At 36.5% G+C, this 16460-nt stretch overlaps 1 protein-coding gene across 1 annotated transcript; it reads right to left on the minus strand.

The window, feature by feature from the left end:
* Positions 1–98: 98 nt before the first annotated feature.
* LOC310641399 (mast cell carboxypeptidase A-like) lies at positions 99–16212 on the minus strand. The gene is made up of 11 exons (XM_083364432.1): positions 15384–16212; positions 15078–15153; positions 13115–13239; positions 10274–10376; positions 10056–10157; positions 9507–9608; positions 8822–8932; positions 7827–7917; positions 6910–7118; positions 2605–2689; positions 99–566 (listed from the first exon to the last, which is right to left on the minus strand). Exons 1-11 carry the CDS (start codon positions 15455–15457, stop codon positions 379–381), a joined length of 1266 nt encoding a protein of 421 aa, XP_083220558.1. The 5' UTR covers positions 15458–16212; the 3' UTR covers positions 99–378.
* Positions 16213–16460: the final 248 nt, after the last annotated feature.

Genomic DNA, 16460 nt, shown 5'->3' on the forward strand with positions numbered 1-16460 from the left:
CCACAGCAAGTAATATCAAAGGAAAGTAGTTGTGACATACTTCAGAATATCTGTGCCCAAAGATTTAAAAGTTTATGTTTTAGATGAGCAGGCCAGGCCAAAAAACTAAATTTGGAAGAAGCAACAAATATTCAAACAAAGAGCAATGGAGGAATCATCATCAGATTTATTAGAGATATCTTCATTAAAGGGAAAATCCAGGAATCCACTAAGAGGTGAGCTAACAGTTATTCAGCAAATGTCTTCCATATGCTTGAATAAAATAAATCAGTGGAATATTAAAATCAGAAAAGAAAATCCATAATTGCGGGTAGAATCAAGGAGACAATGGCAGCCAGGGAAGAGAGAATTTCTTTTGTAAGGAAGTGTGACCAAATTTCATTGAACATTGCTGACAATGTGCTTGGCAATTACTTTGATCGCTAGCATAGTTTCCTTACAGGTAGGTTTTATCTGACTTTCAGGCAGGAGGAAACCGTACTGGCCATGATCACGAAGCTCAAAGCCGAATGAATATTTTATTCCTTCATCGTAAACCCAATCTATGGAGGATCCGGAGCAAGGGTCTGAAAAACAGATAATGTTAAAAACAACTGGAACACAAAGGGAATGGTGAAATAGGAAGACTGGCTATGTAAGATTAGCCTAAAAAGAAGATTTTCACCAGAGCTACCTCCATTGGTTCAAATGAAACAGAATGAGGACTAGCATAGGCAATTAAATGGACACTGTTGTTTTAGGGCACCCAGCGATCTGTGTCTTTATCCATATTTTCTAAAATCATGCTTAAATTCCCTGTTTGTATTCTGAAGTCATACATACTTCTTGCTGGATGCCAGTAAGGATTCTTATTTTTTCTTCATCTTCATGATTGTGTCCAATTCTTAGAGATTGGCCTGATAAGACCCTGCAGTTTTCTTGGCAAGGTTTTTTCAGAAGTGGTTTGCTATTGTATCTTTCCTTTTTTAAAAAAATTCAAACATAATAGAGCTGGAAGGCACCTTGGAGGTCTTCTAGTCCAACCCCCTGCTCAAACAGGAGACCTTATACTATTTTAAACTACCAAGATGAAGCTATTTTTTAATGTGGTTGAGGCTTAATAAGCTCACATTTAGTATATATCACCAAAATATAGCTAGTTTTTTTTAACTGCATGTCTTTTTTTGTTAATATTGTAGTTTTTTTGCAGTTCAGTCTTTTGTTTTTTAAAAAGGAGATCTATTTGGACCATAAACAAACAAATGTTAAATTGCTTTTAACAATTCTTGAGGTACTTATAGTAATTAAAATACAAATAATGATACATTAAAATATAGGTAAAATATTTAAAATCAAAGCAAACTAATCACAATCATTAAATTTCATCAGCCCTCAACAGCTTGTACATTTTCACAATTTTCCTAAACCTTTTGGAAATGGGATCCAAATACTCTCTACGACACATGATATAACTATATGAGGTGCATTGCATACAAGAGAAGGCCATTTTCTATGTATTAGATAGCAGAGATTATGGCAGGCATCAGGGTAACTTCAACAGAGTCTCCCTTGCTGATCTAAATGACGGGACTGGTAGCAAAATAGTTGGTTTCTCAGAAAATAAGTCCTGAAGACAAGAGTCTTGTTTGCTGGATGGTTGGAGGAATCCACAGTAGAACCTCCGCTATATCCAAACTCCTATTAGTTTCTTAGAGCTATAGTGTCAGGTGGGGATAAAAACATTTTTAGAGGATGAAATATTACTGTATACATGGATGTGCTTTTTTCATGCTCTGCCTGAATATTTGAAATTATCAGAGGGACTGAAATGCAAATTTCACATATAATCCCAGTCAATAATACTATCTTCAGGAGAGAGTGAATTTGATATAGCAGTTAAGGTATTAGAGTTTTAGTTCTGTCTTAGGGACAAAGCCAGCTGGGTAACTCTGGGCAAGTCATTAGCAGAAGAAGGCAATGGCAAATCATTTCTGAGAAGAAGAAGAAAAAAGACTTGCCAAGAAAACTTCAGGGACTAGACCAGGAAGTTGGTAGGAGTCAACACTGACTTGAAGTCGCATACACAAAACAAACAAAAAAAGCAAAGTGAGAAGACAGCTTATGTGAGAAAAAAGCATATGTATACAGCGGAAGTTCACATGAACTTCTTATCCCAAGAATTAAAGAATCTTAAAAAAAAGCTGGCTGGAAGATACTCTTGGAGGTTGAGCTTATTTTTTTTAAATAAAATCTCTCCTCTTTGAAATCTGTCAAAAACCATTTGGGTTCAGGTTAAAGAAATGAGAAAATGATGATGAGAAAATCTTAAGATTCTATATGTTCCTAAGATAACTTCAGTTTCTCTTCACTTGTGGAGCATGAAGCACGGTTCAGACCTGATGTCAGAACTTTCCACAGTCCCACTGAGGATGCCTTTCATAGTCCTCCTCCTCTGCCCAAGATGAATGAAGTTTATACTTTCCTACAAAGCCTTATAGCATTCACTCTTAAGTATAAGTTACGGAATAAAATATCCCAACATGTCAAAGTAGATATGTAGATTTTTTTCAGTGTAAAAAGCATAAAAATGTTTTGAAGTAGAGTTTTGCAAATACACATACTTACAAATTGTGGTTGCAATTGCTCCATATATATACTCTGTTTGATAGAGACTATATAAAGCATCTACAGCTTCCTTAGCTAATTTATTCTGTATTTGAAAAGAAGAAATATTAGATCAATAATCCTTTCTTTCTTGGCAAATTCAACTATATACAAATTCAATGATATTCCAATCACTTTCAGATAATTTATATGAACATAGGAACTTGCCTTCAGCCAGGAATGGTTATTTGTTCCTCTAGCCCAGTATGATAAGCATCTGAGGTCCTATTTAGCACCTGCTAACTGAGCCCTATGTAGTGTCACAAGTGAATTAAATTTTGGTTGATTTTAAAGCTCTTGGACAATCCTAGATTTGGGCCCCAGTCCATAAGTAATTACACATAATGGAGCATTGATGTGACTAGAGGCCACAGGCAATAAATTTGGATTCCCACTTCTGTTGAAAGACAGTTGGGAATTTTATCCCTATCCAAGCTGTATTATTTGGACAGAAAATCTTCTGAATGATTCGTGCTGCATCTAGAGATGTGTTGTCATACAGATGTATACCTAATAGGCTCCATGTCTCCTGCTGAGTTTGCAACAATAGTCTGCATGCAAGCCAGGATCTGAATATGCCTCTCCATTTGTGTATTGGAATATGCACGCAAATGCATTTTAATCCTTAATAATAGAAGGCCTAGGACCTTTCATTTGAACGATTGCCAACTTCTATATCTCTTTAGATGAAAGGTATATAATGCACTTTTCTTTGTCGCCTCTGTCCAAGGCAGTTCTTTAAGATAATCTGCTGAGGTTTTTTCTCTCCATGTTTTGTTCTTCAGAAGTACAAAGATAACCTACAAAGATGTGGCTTTCTCAGTGGTTACATTCCTATTACACAAGAACGTAGCCTGGTGCCAACTTTTTGATGCCAAGAGAAAACATTTTTATATACTGACACATTTTAACATATTTTACTGAATTAATTAATTTACCCCCCTGTTTTGAAGACTTCTCTGTCATTTTTGTAAAACTGATGGGATGAAAAGCTGTATAAAATATAGCTACATTGTTTATGAGAACATTAATATTATGAATATGTTGGCAGGTGACATAGCATCTTCTTTACTTTGGAGAAAAATGAATTTCAGAGATGAGAAACTAAATCCTTATTTTAGATCAGACATGTCAAACACAAGGCCCGGGGGCCGGATACGGCCCGCGAAGTGGTTCCATGCGGCTCGCGAAGCCATCCTGGAAACAGTGAGGGAACGGCCCCCACTGCCTTGGCCCTGGCCCAGAGACCCTCCTCCTGCCAGAGACCCTCAGGTTTGTCCCACTCCTGCTCAGGCCCCCATAGGCACCCTTGATGCGAACGATGTAGAGCTGGCCACGCCCACCCAGTAGGCCATACGCACTCTAGCCACACCCACCCAGTAGGCCACGCCCACCCTGGCCCTACCTACCCGGCCCCCTGAGGGCAACCGCAATGCTGATGCGGCCCTCAATGAAATTGAGTTTGACACCCCTGTTTTAGATGATTAGCATTCATAGCATTCTGCAGTCTTAGCAGTCTTCTCTAACTTGCTACCCTCCAGATATGTTGGGGTGGCAAATTCGAGAAATCAATGTCATTGGAGGGCAATCTGTAAAAGAAAGCTTTGCCTAGAATCAAGAGAAGAGAATATATGCAGCTCAGGGTTGAACTGTGGAGTCCTTGGTACTTTTTGAATTGTTTGCATGTAAGTAAGCAACCAAGCTCAGAAAGCACCAAGGACGCCACAGATCTTTAAATCATCTCATGGAGCAGATTAGGTATACATTTTGCAGTCCATTAATCTGTGAAACTTTAAACAGATATAAGCTATTTCTGTGATATGAATACTAATAAGGGAAACTATTTGTAGCTCAGGATTGAAATGAGAGGGTCCTTGGTGCTCTCTGAACTTGGTTGTCTTCTTGCCAATGTTTCATTACCCAAGCTAGGTAACTCATCAGTTCTAGTAAGAAGTTCACTAGCATTGATTATGTTATGAGCACCTTACTAGCATTGATGATGTTACCTAGTTTAGTAATGAAACATCTGCAAGAAAACAACCAAGCTCAGAGATCACCAAGGACCCCATTGTGATATGACTCTGGGTTAATTATTATGCATTGTATTGTATTGTGTTTTGTTGTGTTCTGTTTTGTTCTATTCATCATAGATTATGGTAGATGGTCAGAGACCCCTTTGACTCGTTCTTGTTGTCTTCAGGAAGTGGCTATACTCCATTCAAGTGAGAACAATTTTGTTACAAGTTCTTGTTGAATTATGTGCATCCTATTGCTTTTCTGCTTATGAGCCATGGCCAAGAGGGCATTTTTATTTATAGGGAAATAATTACCCTCACCCCACCCCAGATCATCTCCCAAATGCACCTTCTGTTATTTGTTACATGTGAATTCAGGGAGGCAATTTAAATGTAGTAGATAAGCAATAACCATCTGGTTATTCCTTTCATTTTGGTCTATTAATTTAGAATGTGGATTTTTTTTATAATCAATGAACAACTCAGTGCTTCAGGCTATAAAAGGAAATAGTTTCTTAATCTGAACTTTCTATACTTTAATATTCTCTCACCAGACACCACTAATAGAAAATGATCCTTGTTGGCATCTGCTTGCATTGGATAGGAGAACCTTTCAAAATTGTTTTGCAAAGAAAAACATCTCATTTTGAATATGAGAAGTGAGGTGATTGCCAAAGTGCAGATTATTTTAAAAACTAGCATGTACTTTGTGATAGTACGTACTGGTTGGGAAGCTGGAGAGTGGCTTTTATAAGACTTTTTTCTGGGGCTGGATGGTGTCAAGACCTGCATTGTTGGGCACCTGCCAAAGCCCATGCTTCAGAACGGGCCCGCTGCCAATCTCAGTGCTTTTTGGCCTGCTATAACAGCTGCTGCTGCTTCCTGTCCTTCTTGAGTTTTGTATCCATGTGCTATCTCTCACCAAGCAAACAAGCAGGCAGAGAAGATGGATGAGGAACTATAAAATGGTATGATCTGCCAAGATGGATTCTTCTGTGATTATTCACAAAGCCCCCTGATCTCTCTCTTGAAATAGTCCTCAGGTCAAAAATTGCATTAAAATGTGTAATTTAGGAAAATTGTGTAAGGAAAAAAAAAGTCTCTTGGGGAAAAGTCTGTTTCACTCCTAATATGCCAAATTAAAAAAAAGTCTAGATGACTTAGTACATGAAAACAATAAAACAATTGTTGTGCATATATTTGGTGACCAAAGAAGGGTGCATATATAATAGCCTGGCTCTGCAAACTGCACTGGATGCCAGTTTGCTTCCATGTCAAATTCAAGGTGTTAGTCATCACCCATAAAGCCCTACATGGCATGGGGCCAGGCAACCTATGGAATTGGCTTCATCCCATCCCATCAGCCTGTCTCACTTGTTCAGACAGGGACAGTATGCTGCAGACAGCCTTGGTCTTGGAAGACACCCTTCTCTGCCACTGCCCTTGCATTATGGAATATTTTTCCTTCAAATATGAGGTGGGCCCCCACTATCCTGGGCTTCTGAAAAGGTGACAAAACCTGGCTCTGCTACCTTGCATGGGGGGGCACAAAGGACCGTACAATAGTGAAGTTGGCTGGTGTCATGAGAGCCCACCTCTGCTTTTATTAACCAATGTTAAATGGGCATCTTGGAATTTTTTTATTTCTTTGAAATTTTACATTATAATCTTATAATTTTAAAATGTTTAATTCAAATTAATTTTAATATTATAATGTTAATTTTACATTTATTTATAAAATATATTTTATAAATATTATTTTATATTTATATTTATTTTAACTTTGTTTTATATATTATATGTACGCTTCTCAGAGAGAGAGAGATGGGCGGTCTAAAAATACAAAATATAAATAAAATATAAATATAAATAAAATAAATAAAAACAAATGGGGAAACATAGTTCAACCCTTAAACGTAAATAAACAAATATAAAGGGCAAGCAGAAACTTTTGGGATGGCCAGGAGCTGTTTTAAAGTTTGAGGGGAGGCAAGAACTGGGAGAGGTGAGATTTTTATTTTTCCTTAATTTTTAATTATGCCCTTGAGCCTGTTGCAGGGCTTTCACCACAGTTTACATTTATTTCTAATCTTGAAATAGCAAGAAAATGTGCTACTGATATTCACAATAACTAGCTTATCTAGTTGTTGTTGTTGTTGTTAACTCCCAGAAGAGTTCTGAAGACAGCATATGGTCCTGAGGCCATGCATTTTTGTTATAGACTGATGAAAAGCTCCTCTTTTCTACATACCAGTTTGTCATGAGTAGGTGCTTCTTCTATTGTATAGCCATAAGGAAATAGCAGCATCTGAGAATAGGCGTGGATGGTTATATAACCTTTGATAGAAGCATGGTGTGCACGAATAAAGGCTGTGACTGCCTTTGTTTCTGGCTCAGATTCTGCTGACGAACCACAGTATATCTCTTCACAAGGGTCATGCGATCCACCTACTATGTCTGCTGCAAAATATTAAGAAGAGTTGCTTACGGTGTATATGAAAGCTATTTGTATTTCTTCCCAATACTGATTCATAGGCTGGGCATTCATAATAGGTTCTTTATGTAAAAAATTCCTAAGGCTTTGACTCTGTGATAGCAAGATAATGAAAGCTTTGAAATATTGGTCGCTTATGAATCTACATAGTTGGGAACCTCAGTCTTATAGGCAGAGTTGTGATTTTTTTTTGAATTGATACAGCTTTTAGGAAAAAAAGATTGGCACATTCTGATTATTAATTACTTTAATATTTCTCATAATGTAGGGCTAACGGAACAAATTATTATTGGCATTAATTCTTGTCTAATTTAGAGATTGTCCCTGATTCTGCTATGCATCCTATATGATAATATAGTCTAGAGGAAACTAATTAACTTCCATCCAGAAGTGACTCAGAATCTACCATTTTTATCCAAAATTAGTAAGGTAGTTCTATCTTTTTGTGACCCAAGCTCTACTCCCTTTGTATGTACTTGGGACATCACGAAGCACATATAAAAGTGCCAGGGCTTCTGTTGCATCAGCATGGTGCTGCTTTCATCATTTGTGTTACCTTGACCACCCTGCAGATATTGTTGCTTCTTTCAACTTATTCTGCAGTTGATATTTACTTGTGGGATTTAAGGAAATCACATCATTCTCTTTTCTTACATATCATACATTCTACTTACCGCCCCAAGAAGCTTTGAAATTCCTGTTCAGGTCAGTGCCAATGCAATCACTGTTTGAGTTATTGGAACGGTTTTTTCTCCACATGCGGTCCTGTAAGGCAAAAGTGATTGAAGTCCATTATTTCTTATTTTTTATTTCTTAATTCTGAAAGTATTATCAACTTATTTGCAAACTATGTACAACTAAATGTAAGCGGGTAGAAGGACTGTGGTCCTATATACTGCTTCCAGTCATGTTCTCTTTTGCATTATCTGTCAGTGGTGTAACATCCAAGTTACCTTTAATGTTCATCTCTGAATAAAAATAAATGTACATTATATAAATATACATTAACTTTTGGAATTGCTTATACATTACATTTATTACATTTCAAATCTGAGTTGTTTATCAATGGGCTGGGTAAGTATAATCCTACTGTCCTGCTGTGCTGACATCCAAGTGCAGATGACATTTGAGTAATTGAAAGATACACTCGTATGAGAGAAGACTAATACTCCTATATGCTGATTATTATAAGCTGTAATTTCTTATGGATTTATTCTTGTTTTGAATGAGGAAGGGAGCAATAATCTGTAAAAGATCAGATAAGAATATACTCATTTGCTTTAATTTGCGTGTTGCATTTTTTAAAATCCTTGGAAGTAATTAACTGATATGAAGACTAATGAAGCCCTAACTTATGACTTTTTGCTGTCCTTAGTTAACAAAAGGATTACATGAGGAAGAAACTATGCTTTTAATATTAATTATGATAGGAAAAAGAGCACCAAGGAAGGACAGATAGACATATTTCTCTATGGTGATTTTCATTTTTTTGTGTTGGAAAACAAATAACTTTTACAGATAGAGATTAACGAACCTTCATCCTCAGATAGAAATTATATTCTAACACACCTGTAGTAACACATCATCCTTTGAAACTTTCTATTGTCCCCATAATTCATTTTAGCAAAAGAAATAGTGTTAACTAGAAAGGAATAAATATGAATAATACTTTGGTCCATGTCCAGACATAACCATCAATGTTGAACACTGGGAGAACATAGAAATTCATGTTATCCAAGAGTTGTGTCATGTCCTTGTCTATTCCATAAGTCGTGACAGCCTGTAACAGAAAAAGACTTGCATATTAAAACCAAACAATTTTCAATAAATTTAGAATATTTGAAATGTTGCAATAATTTTCTTTTAAAGCAAATTTTCATTCTATCTTCCCTCGTCTATCTATAATAGCTTACACTAATGAAATCTATAATGTAAATAATAATTTACAATTATTTTACAGTATTTACATTGTGTGTGTTTTTTCTGGCACCTACTGATGTCAAAATTAGTTCTGGGCAAATTTCTTTTCATAGGGAAAGCAAAGATCACTCTTTCTTGAATGCTCTCTCTTGTTTCACCTTATATGGGAAACTTCCAGGAGGGCTCAGAAGATTATTTGGGGCCTGGAGAGACTGGCACAGAAGAATCTAAAACAAGCCTTGAGGAATCAAATCAAGAGATTATTTAGCCCAATATTCTGTATCAAATCTGTGGCCAGCCAAATGCCTACAGAGAACTCATATAAACAGGGATATGACACACATATATGAATATAAGGGCTAAATCAGCAATTTCTAATAGCTTGTACCTGTCAGTTTCCCTCAAACTGTGTTAATTAAACATATTTTACTAACCTCCTTTACAAACCATTGGCAAAAGGCTGGTGAGATCCACTCTCGTGCATGCACACCACAATCCATAAATATAGCTTTCTTTTGGCCACTCTGTTTTCCAACCTGTTTCCAGGAAAAATTGAGTTTTTACAACTTTTTAATGTTTACTTTGCATAGTAATTGATCTCTTTCTGGTGTTAGAATTAATTTGCATTTCCTTTGATTTGCCTACTTCTAGCTTTTATTGAAATTCTCAGTTAAAATTGTTTATTTTAGGGTACCAGACATGTAAAATTTTATTCTAAGAAAGTTGTGTAATAAAATACATGTACATTTTACTAAATTTTAAAACAAAAGAGAGATGAATATTTGATGGAGTGTTCTTTTTGAAAATGTATGGAATTGAATGAAGTAGAGTAGGTTTAATCATACTTTCCATTGTAGATCAGTTAATCCTGGTGTCAGCTAATGCAGTTCAATACAACTATCTGTTAATCTACTTTCTCATTATGCATTAGATGTAGATATACACCTATCTATTAAATGCTTGAATTATATTGACACTTTTACCTTAAGGACATACATAGGCCGTTCCTCATACGTCTTTCCAATCTCATTCCTGGATATCAGTTTGGGATGTTTTTTGGCCATTCGTTCAATCCATGCAGCAATCTAAGTGGATCACATAACAATAGAATTAAGACAATAGAATTAAAGGGATAGAATATGCTTTGTTATTTTAAATTATCTAAGTAATTTAAAAAACACTTTTTTTCAGTGCATAATACCTTTTTCCATTCATTATATCTTGTGTAGAAGTATTTCTTACGGAAAAGTTTTCCTCCATCCAACTGTTTCTCAATTTCATCTTGTAGATTGTGAAATAAAATTCTGTGATAGGAAGCATAATTAGATTAAATATGTAACTTTGCTTTCCCTGAATTCTTTTTGTTTAAGATTTCTTTGGCCCAGGTCTACCCTATAGGCTCACATACTTACATTAAAAAGTACTCCTTCTTTTTCTTCTTTTCTCTTTGTTAAAACTTGCATTATAAATTCGACTGGGGCTCCCTTTGTGTTTTGCTTACATTAATCTGTAAATTTATAGGAATAAAGCTAAATTTCAAAAAAGAAAACATGGCATCCACAATTAACTGATCGAAGCCCCACTCCTTTTTTTCAAACAAATGAGGCTTTGATTGCACAATTGTGGTTCTATCCTAATGTATCTGAGGACAGAATTGATCCAGTGACTGGCAAGTGCTGCATTGTATCTTTCCCCTAAGTCAGAGCTCCCCAACCTTTTGGGCACCAGTGACTGGTTCCATGGAGAGAGATTTTTCCATGGATCAGAGAGTGTGTGGTTTTGGGTGCTGCCTGCATTATGCAGATGGGACTTTGCTTGTTTGTGTGGACCGTTTGCTGGCATGTCACAGCCCGGTAGTGGTCTATGGACTGGGGGTTGGGAACCCCTGCCCTCAAGTGGAACCCAAGCCACTCCCTTCCCTATAATGTCACACAACCCAAAGCTCATCACTGCTTCAATGTATACATTCTTAAAATAAATAAATGATCGATGGATCATAAAAGGTTTTTGCCCATGTGTGAATTCTGGTGAACAGGCTATTTTATATATATACAAATTGAAAGAAAACACTGGGTTTAAAATAATATGGCGAGCCATTCTGAAATAGGTTTTTAAACTGAGAATGGTGGAAAAGTTATCAACCATGGATTTCTCCTGGGTAATCATATTAATAAGTGCATCAGAAGTACAACATCATGTTACTTTATCCAAATTTAATATGTTAACTCTGCTTAAGATAGAAAGTAAGTGAAGGCTTGGTAAAAGCAGAAATCAGTAACTGATCCTGTGATATCCAGAAAGGACACATACATACCATAGTCACAATGACATAAACTAGCTATTTCTATTGTAAATGTATTATTTAGTTCAGCAAAATAACTGAAGAATGAATTCCAGCTTAAGTATCATTTTGTCATGGTTCTGACAGATGAAGCCCTTCAAAAGAACTTCAAGGCATTGTTTACCTTGAAGAATCTTTTATTTGAGAAACAAAGTATCAGCACCACATAGTTGAACCCCAAAACTAAATTCCCGTCTCCTGGATACAAAGTAACAAAGTACAATTCCCTCCTCCAATAAACAGTCATAAATCACATCCCCCAATTAGCTTGAAGCACGGGCTTTCTCCCCAGCTCCCCAGCCCACAAAAACACTATCAGCTCTGGGCCCAATGTCCTTGGGTTCCCACAGCTGAGTTATTATTGTTATGAGTAACTGGACTCTCATCCCTATTCCTCCTCCCAGCATCGACTAATTCTAAAAGCATAGAAAAAATGGCTGAATTTCCGTTTGTTGTCAAAGCAAGAACATCTGTTTGCTAACTTCCTATTTTTCTGTTTTGTATTGGATTGTCCTCATTAAATAGAAATGATATTTAGATAAAATCAGTGGAGGAACTCCCACTGTTTACTAATCACAAGAAACAGTCTGGAAGTTGAATTGATATATTATTGAAGGAGCAATAGTAAGAAAAAAGGGATATGGTCATTTAAAAAAGAAAGCATGTCAAACCTTTATGTTTATATAGGGAAGAGATTGCGAATCAAGCAGAAAGATCGAATGAATAGAGAAATAGAATCTTACATTGATTACCCTTTGTTCAAGAACATATGAAGAACGACTGTAGGACTTGGGTTTGGATTGGCTAAAGAAAATAAGAAATAGGGGTGACATGATAGCAGTATTCCACTATTTGAGGGGCTGCCACAAAGAAGAGGGGGTCAAACTATTCTCCAAAGCACAAGAGGGCAAAACAAGAAACAATGGTTGGGAAGTGATCAAAGGGAGAAGCAACCTGGAATTAAGAAGAAATTTCCTAACAGTGAGGACAATGAACTAGTGGAACAGCTTGCCTTCAGAAATTGTGGGCACTCCATCACTGGAGATTTTTAAGAAGAGACTGGACAGTCACTTGTCTGAGATGGTATAGGTTGTCCTGCTTGAGCAGGGGGCTGGACTAGAAGACCTCCAAGGTCTCTTCCAGCTCTATTCTATTATAAGAACAAGCAGCACTGATGTAAAGACACTTACATCATACATAATTATGTACATAATACTGTAGATGTAGCAAAATATACTATTTTAAAAACTAGATTAAACTAAGATCATTAATCCTTTTTACCTCATATCTCAGCCTTTTTTGGTTGTTCATAAGTTTCAAAGTTTGAGAGAAAAATTAAGTACAAAATGGATGCTTTAAGCTTGGAAGAGACCCAAAGCATCTGTTCTTCCTCTTAAAGTCCCTGAAACCTATTCAGAAATGGCCCTTGGCCCCATCTACTTTCAAAGTGTGGCCCTTGATATGTTGCATACTCTGCATTAAAGAGTAGTTCTTTTAAGTTGATTTAAATTGTCTTTAATTAATTGACATACATTCACTCTTCATCTCTGTTTCCTTCCTTCTGTCTGTCTCCTAAAGAAATCTGTTTAATTCTATTTGGATTTCATTTATATTATTTAATTAAATTGCTGATAGTTTATTTATAATCATTCTAATAAATGTAGCATACATTCTCATGAATCTGAATTGTGAACTACATACCTATATTGGATTTGATTTTGCTCCAGGATCTTTTGGACAAAGTTTGTCTGGTCTGAACTGACTCGGAAATCTACTTTTTTCCCAATAAGAACATGTTGAACTGAATGAGGATGCCAAAAATCAAGCTAGGAAAAAAATAATGCAAGTTTATTTTTAAGCATGTAAACAGAAAAGAGGAATCATGTAGAAAAGAAAATATTTTTTATCTGTTAGAGAGAATGCCTTTCTTGCACTCTTTGTTATGTGAGCCAGAATAGGATATTGTGTTACAACAACTGATCCTAACTAGTTTGAGTTTAATTTCAGCATTAATGAGACAGAATTTTCCTTTTTCCTCAGCTTGGAGATACCAGAAGGTAGAACTTCAAAACTTCACTGCCACAATCCATAGCAATAGCTGTTCAATATACACATTTCACTATACCTAACAGAGTCATCCTGTTTTATTTTCTTTGGAAATGAATTATGCAGAGTAAAAGTAACTGTAGTCTCATTTAATGACTATTTGTTCAGTGACTATTCGAGGCTATGATGGCTTGAATGAGTAGACTAGTGCTCAGAGAAACAGTTAACAGCTTTGGGAGAAAAGAATGCCAATTGGTAGTATGAAGCCATTGAATGACCAGTATGAAACTTTGAAAAGGTTGTATTAAGGGATGCCTTCATGTACTCTTTTCTATTTTATAGATGTCATCATATCTTCTAATATGTGATAGGGCTCGCAACTTGGGCGTCCTCTTGGATTCACGGCTCAATTTCGAAGACCATATAGGAGCCGTGACCAGGGGGGCTTTTGCCCAGCTTCGTCTGGTGCACCAGTTGCGGCCCTATCTGGACCGATATGCCCTACGCACAGTCACCCATGCGCTCGTGACCTCCCGGCTAGACTACTGCAACGCTCTCTACATGGGGCTGCCCTTGAGGACCACGCGGAGGCTTCAACAGGTGCAGAATGCAGCCGCGTGAGTTGTTATGGGAGTTTCCCGATACTCCCGTGTAACACCTCTTCTCTGTGAGCTGCATTGGCTTCCGGTTGCCCTCCGGGTGAGATTCAAGGTGCTGGTAATGACCTATAAAGCTCTAAATGGCTTGGGTCTGGATTATCTAAGGGAACACCTGCTGCCGGCATCAACTTCCCATCGTCCTGTGCGCTCCCACAGGGAGGGCCTTCTCAGGGTGCCAGCGGTTAAGGAGTGCCGGCGGGTGATCCCCAGGGGGAGGGCATTCTCTGTGGGTGCACCTGCCCTTTGGAATGATTTACCGGTGGAACTTTGGACCGCCCCGATCTGCGTTCATTTCGCCGGGATCTGAAAACCTGGTTTTTTGATCTATCAGGCCTGGACTGAAGGGGTTTTAGCTTTTAATATTGTTTTAATTGTTGGGCTTATGTAATTTAATCTATTCTAATTTATACTATTTTTATATTATATTTTATGCTGCCCTGTAAACCGCCCTGAGTCCTTCGGGAATAGGACGGTATAAAAATTTAATTAAATTAAATAAATAAATAATAAAATGTCCTATAATCACCAATATTTGAACGTTTCATCTCTCACAATGTATTGTTATTAATCTTCCCATATTTGATGTAAATATTTTATAATATATTGTTGACATGCAATGTTACTTCATATGTGACAATCATCAGCACCAAGATCAAAACAATCAAAAAATGCCAAAAAGTTTCACGCAATTTATGTTTTACTGATAGAGTTTTCATTTTTAGAAATCATATGAATATTTGGGTAGTAGTTTAAGCTAAAATAGATTTTTGGCATATCTGCACATACAATATGTATAGAGAATGTATAAGCTGAACTACCAGAAATGGCTTCTCTTCATTTTCAGCTTTCACTATGCACTGAAAACACATTTTCATAACTGAAGCATTTTTTTTATTTGCAAAAGTTTTGTAGAATGACATGGAAAAAGATATGGTGCATATGTTAAAAAGACTCCTCACCTGTATTGTAGAGGCCAGGTCCTTCAAGACATTTAATTGATTTTCATTCTCAAGTTTCACTTGAAATACTTTGTCACTTCAATAAAAAATAAAGCATAATTAAAATACATTAACATCAAATTAAGTCACATTTTGTTCTATTTACTTCTTCTCTTCATATGATGTATGGTTATAAATCATTCCATCAGGCTTACCGTGCTATGCCAGATTGCATCTAATAGTTGCTTACATTCTTACATACAGTAGTGAAGCTAGTAAAACCAGTAACTTTGCTTTTAGGAAATAACCACAATAAGAAACATCTACCTGTCAAAGGAACGTGTGAGAACAACCCCCAGAGGGGTAAAAAGGAGCCCTAGAAATGTAAGAATGAACCTCATGATTCCACTTTGTCTGTAAAGCTAGATCCTTAGTTTTTATATATGCATTTATATGCACACATAAGCAATCAGGTGACTTCCTCTAAAGCTTTCATTGGATACTATACTATGTCTTTTGAGTTTGCCAGTTAATACTTTTAGTCTTCCACTCATTATCACAAAATCTGAGCAATAAAGCTAACAAGAAAAGCTACAACTCAATCAGATGAAAAATACCATTAAGTGTCATGTTGTATGGTGGGAGATAAACAGCTCTGCAGGAGATTTCAGCACATATCAGCCTAGATAGAGGTAAAGTAAAGATGAACAACATTTACATACCATTCAAAAGTGATTACCAAAAAAGCTAAAAAGGAAAGAAAAAAAAAGCAAAATACTTCCTCACCTGCAATCAACACACAGATAAGCAAGGATCAACATCAGGATTAGTATTAGGCCATCAATCAAGCAGTAAACAATACTCCAATCAATGAACTACTAACTCAGACAAACAGTCAGACAGTAAATGACAGTCTAATCAAAACTACTTACAAGAAAATAACATTCCTCCCAATACTGATAAAGAGCATCAAGGATTCCACAGATAGGTGTGACTCAGAATGATTTTTTTTGGTAATGTTTTTGTGTTTTTACCTTTGTAAGTTGCTCAGAGTCACATATGTGAGATGGACAGCTATATAAATTTGCCAAATAAATAAATTTTCAGTTTACTTTTGCTCCATTTGCTGGCCATTTTATCCTAACAGCATCCTAGCAAATGCTCCCTCCGACTGAAGGTAAGCAGTTCCTTGTGATTGCGTGGAGATAATGTGAGTTAATCCAGGGCATTGAACCAGAAATGTCCTGTCCAGATTTGCTGTGGATATAATTTGGTCCAATTTTAGGAAAGAGTCTGGAGTGAGATTTGGAGAAACAGAGGATATATATGGCAGTTTTGTTGTTTATGGGGGAAATAGGAGGATAAAAGAATGTTAGGTATGTCTTAAGTTATTTATACAAATAA

This window comes from Vipera ursinii, assembly GCF_947247035.1.
Source record: "Vipera ursinii genome assembly, chromosome: 5".
Classification (NCBI taxonomy): Eukaryota; Metazoa; Chordata; class Lepidosauria; order Squamata; family Viperidae; genus Vipera; species Vipera ursinii.

Excerpts from the sequence above, each read along its gene's own strand:
- LOC310641399 (XM_083364432.1), bottom strand. The coding sequence starts at position 15,457 with ATGAGGTTCATTCTTACATTTCTAGGGCTCCTTTTTACCCCTCTGGGG. Across the intron at positions 15,154-15,383 it reads CTCACACGTTCCTTTGACAG|TGACAAAGTATTTCAAGTGA; the intron begins GTAGATGTTTCT and ends TTTTTATTGAAG. Across the intron at positions 2,690-6,909 it reads CACCTACTCATGACAAACTG|AATAAATTAGCTAAGGAAGC; the intron begins GTATGTAGAAAA and ends TTTCAAATACAG.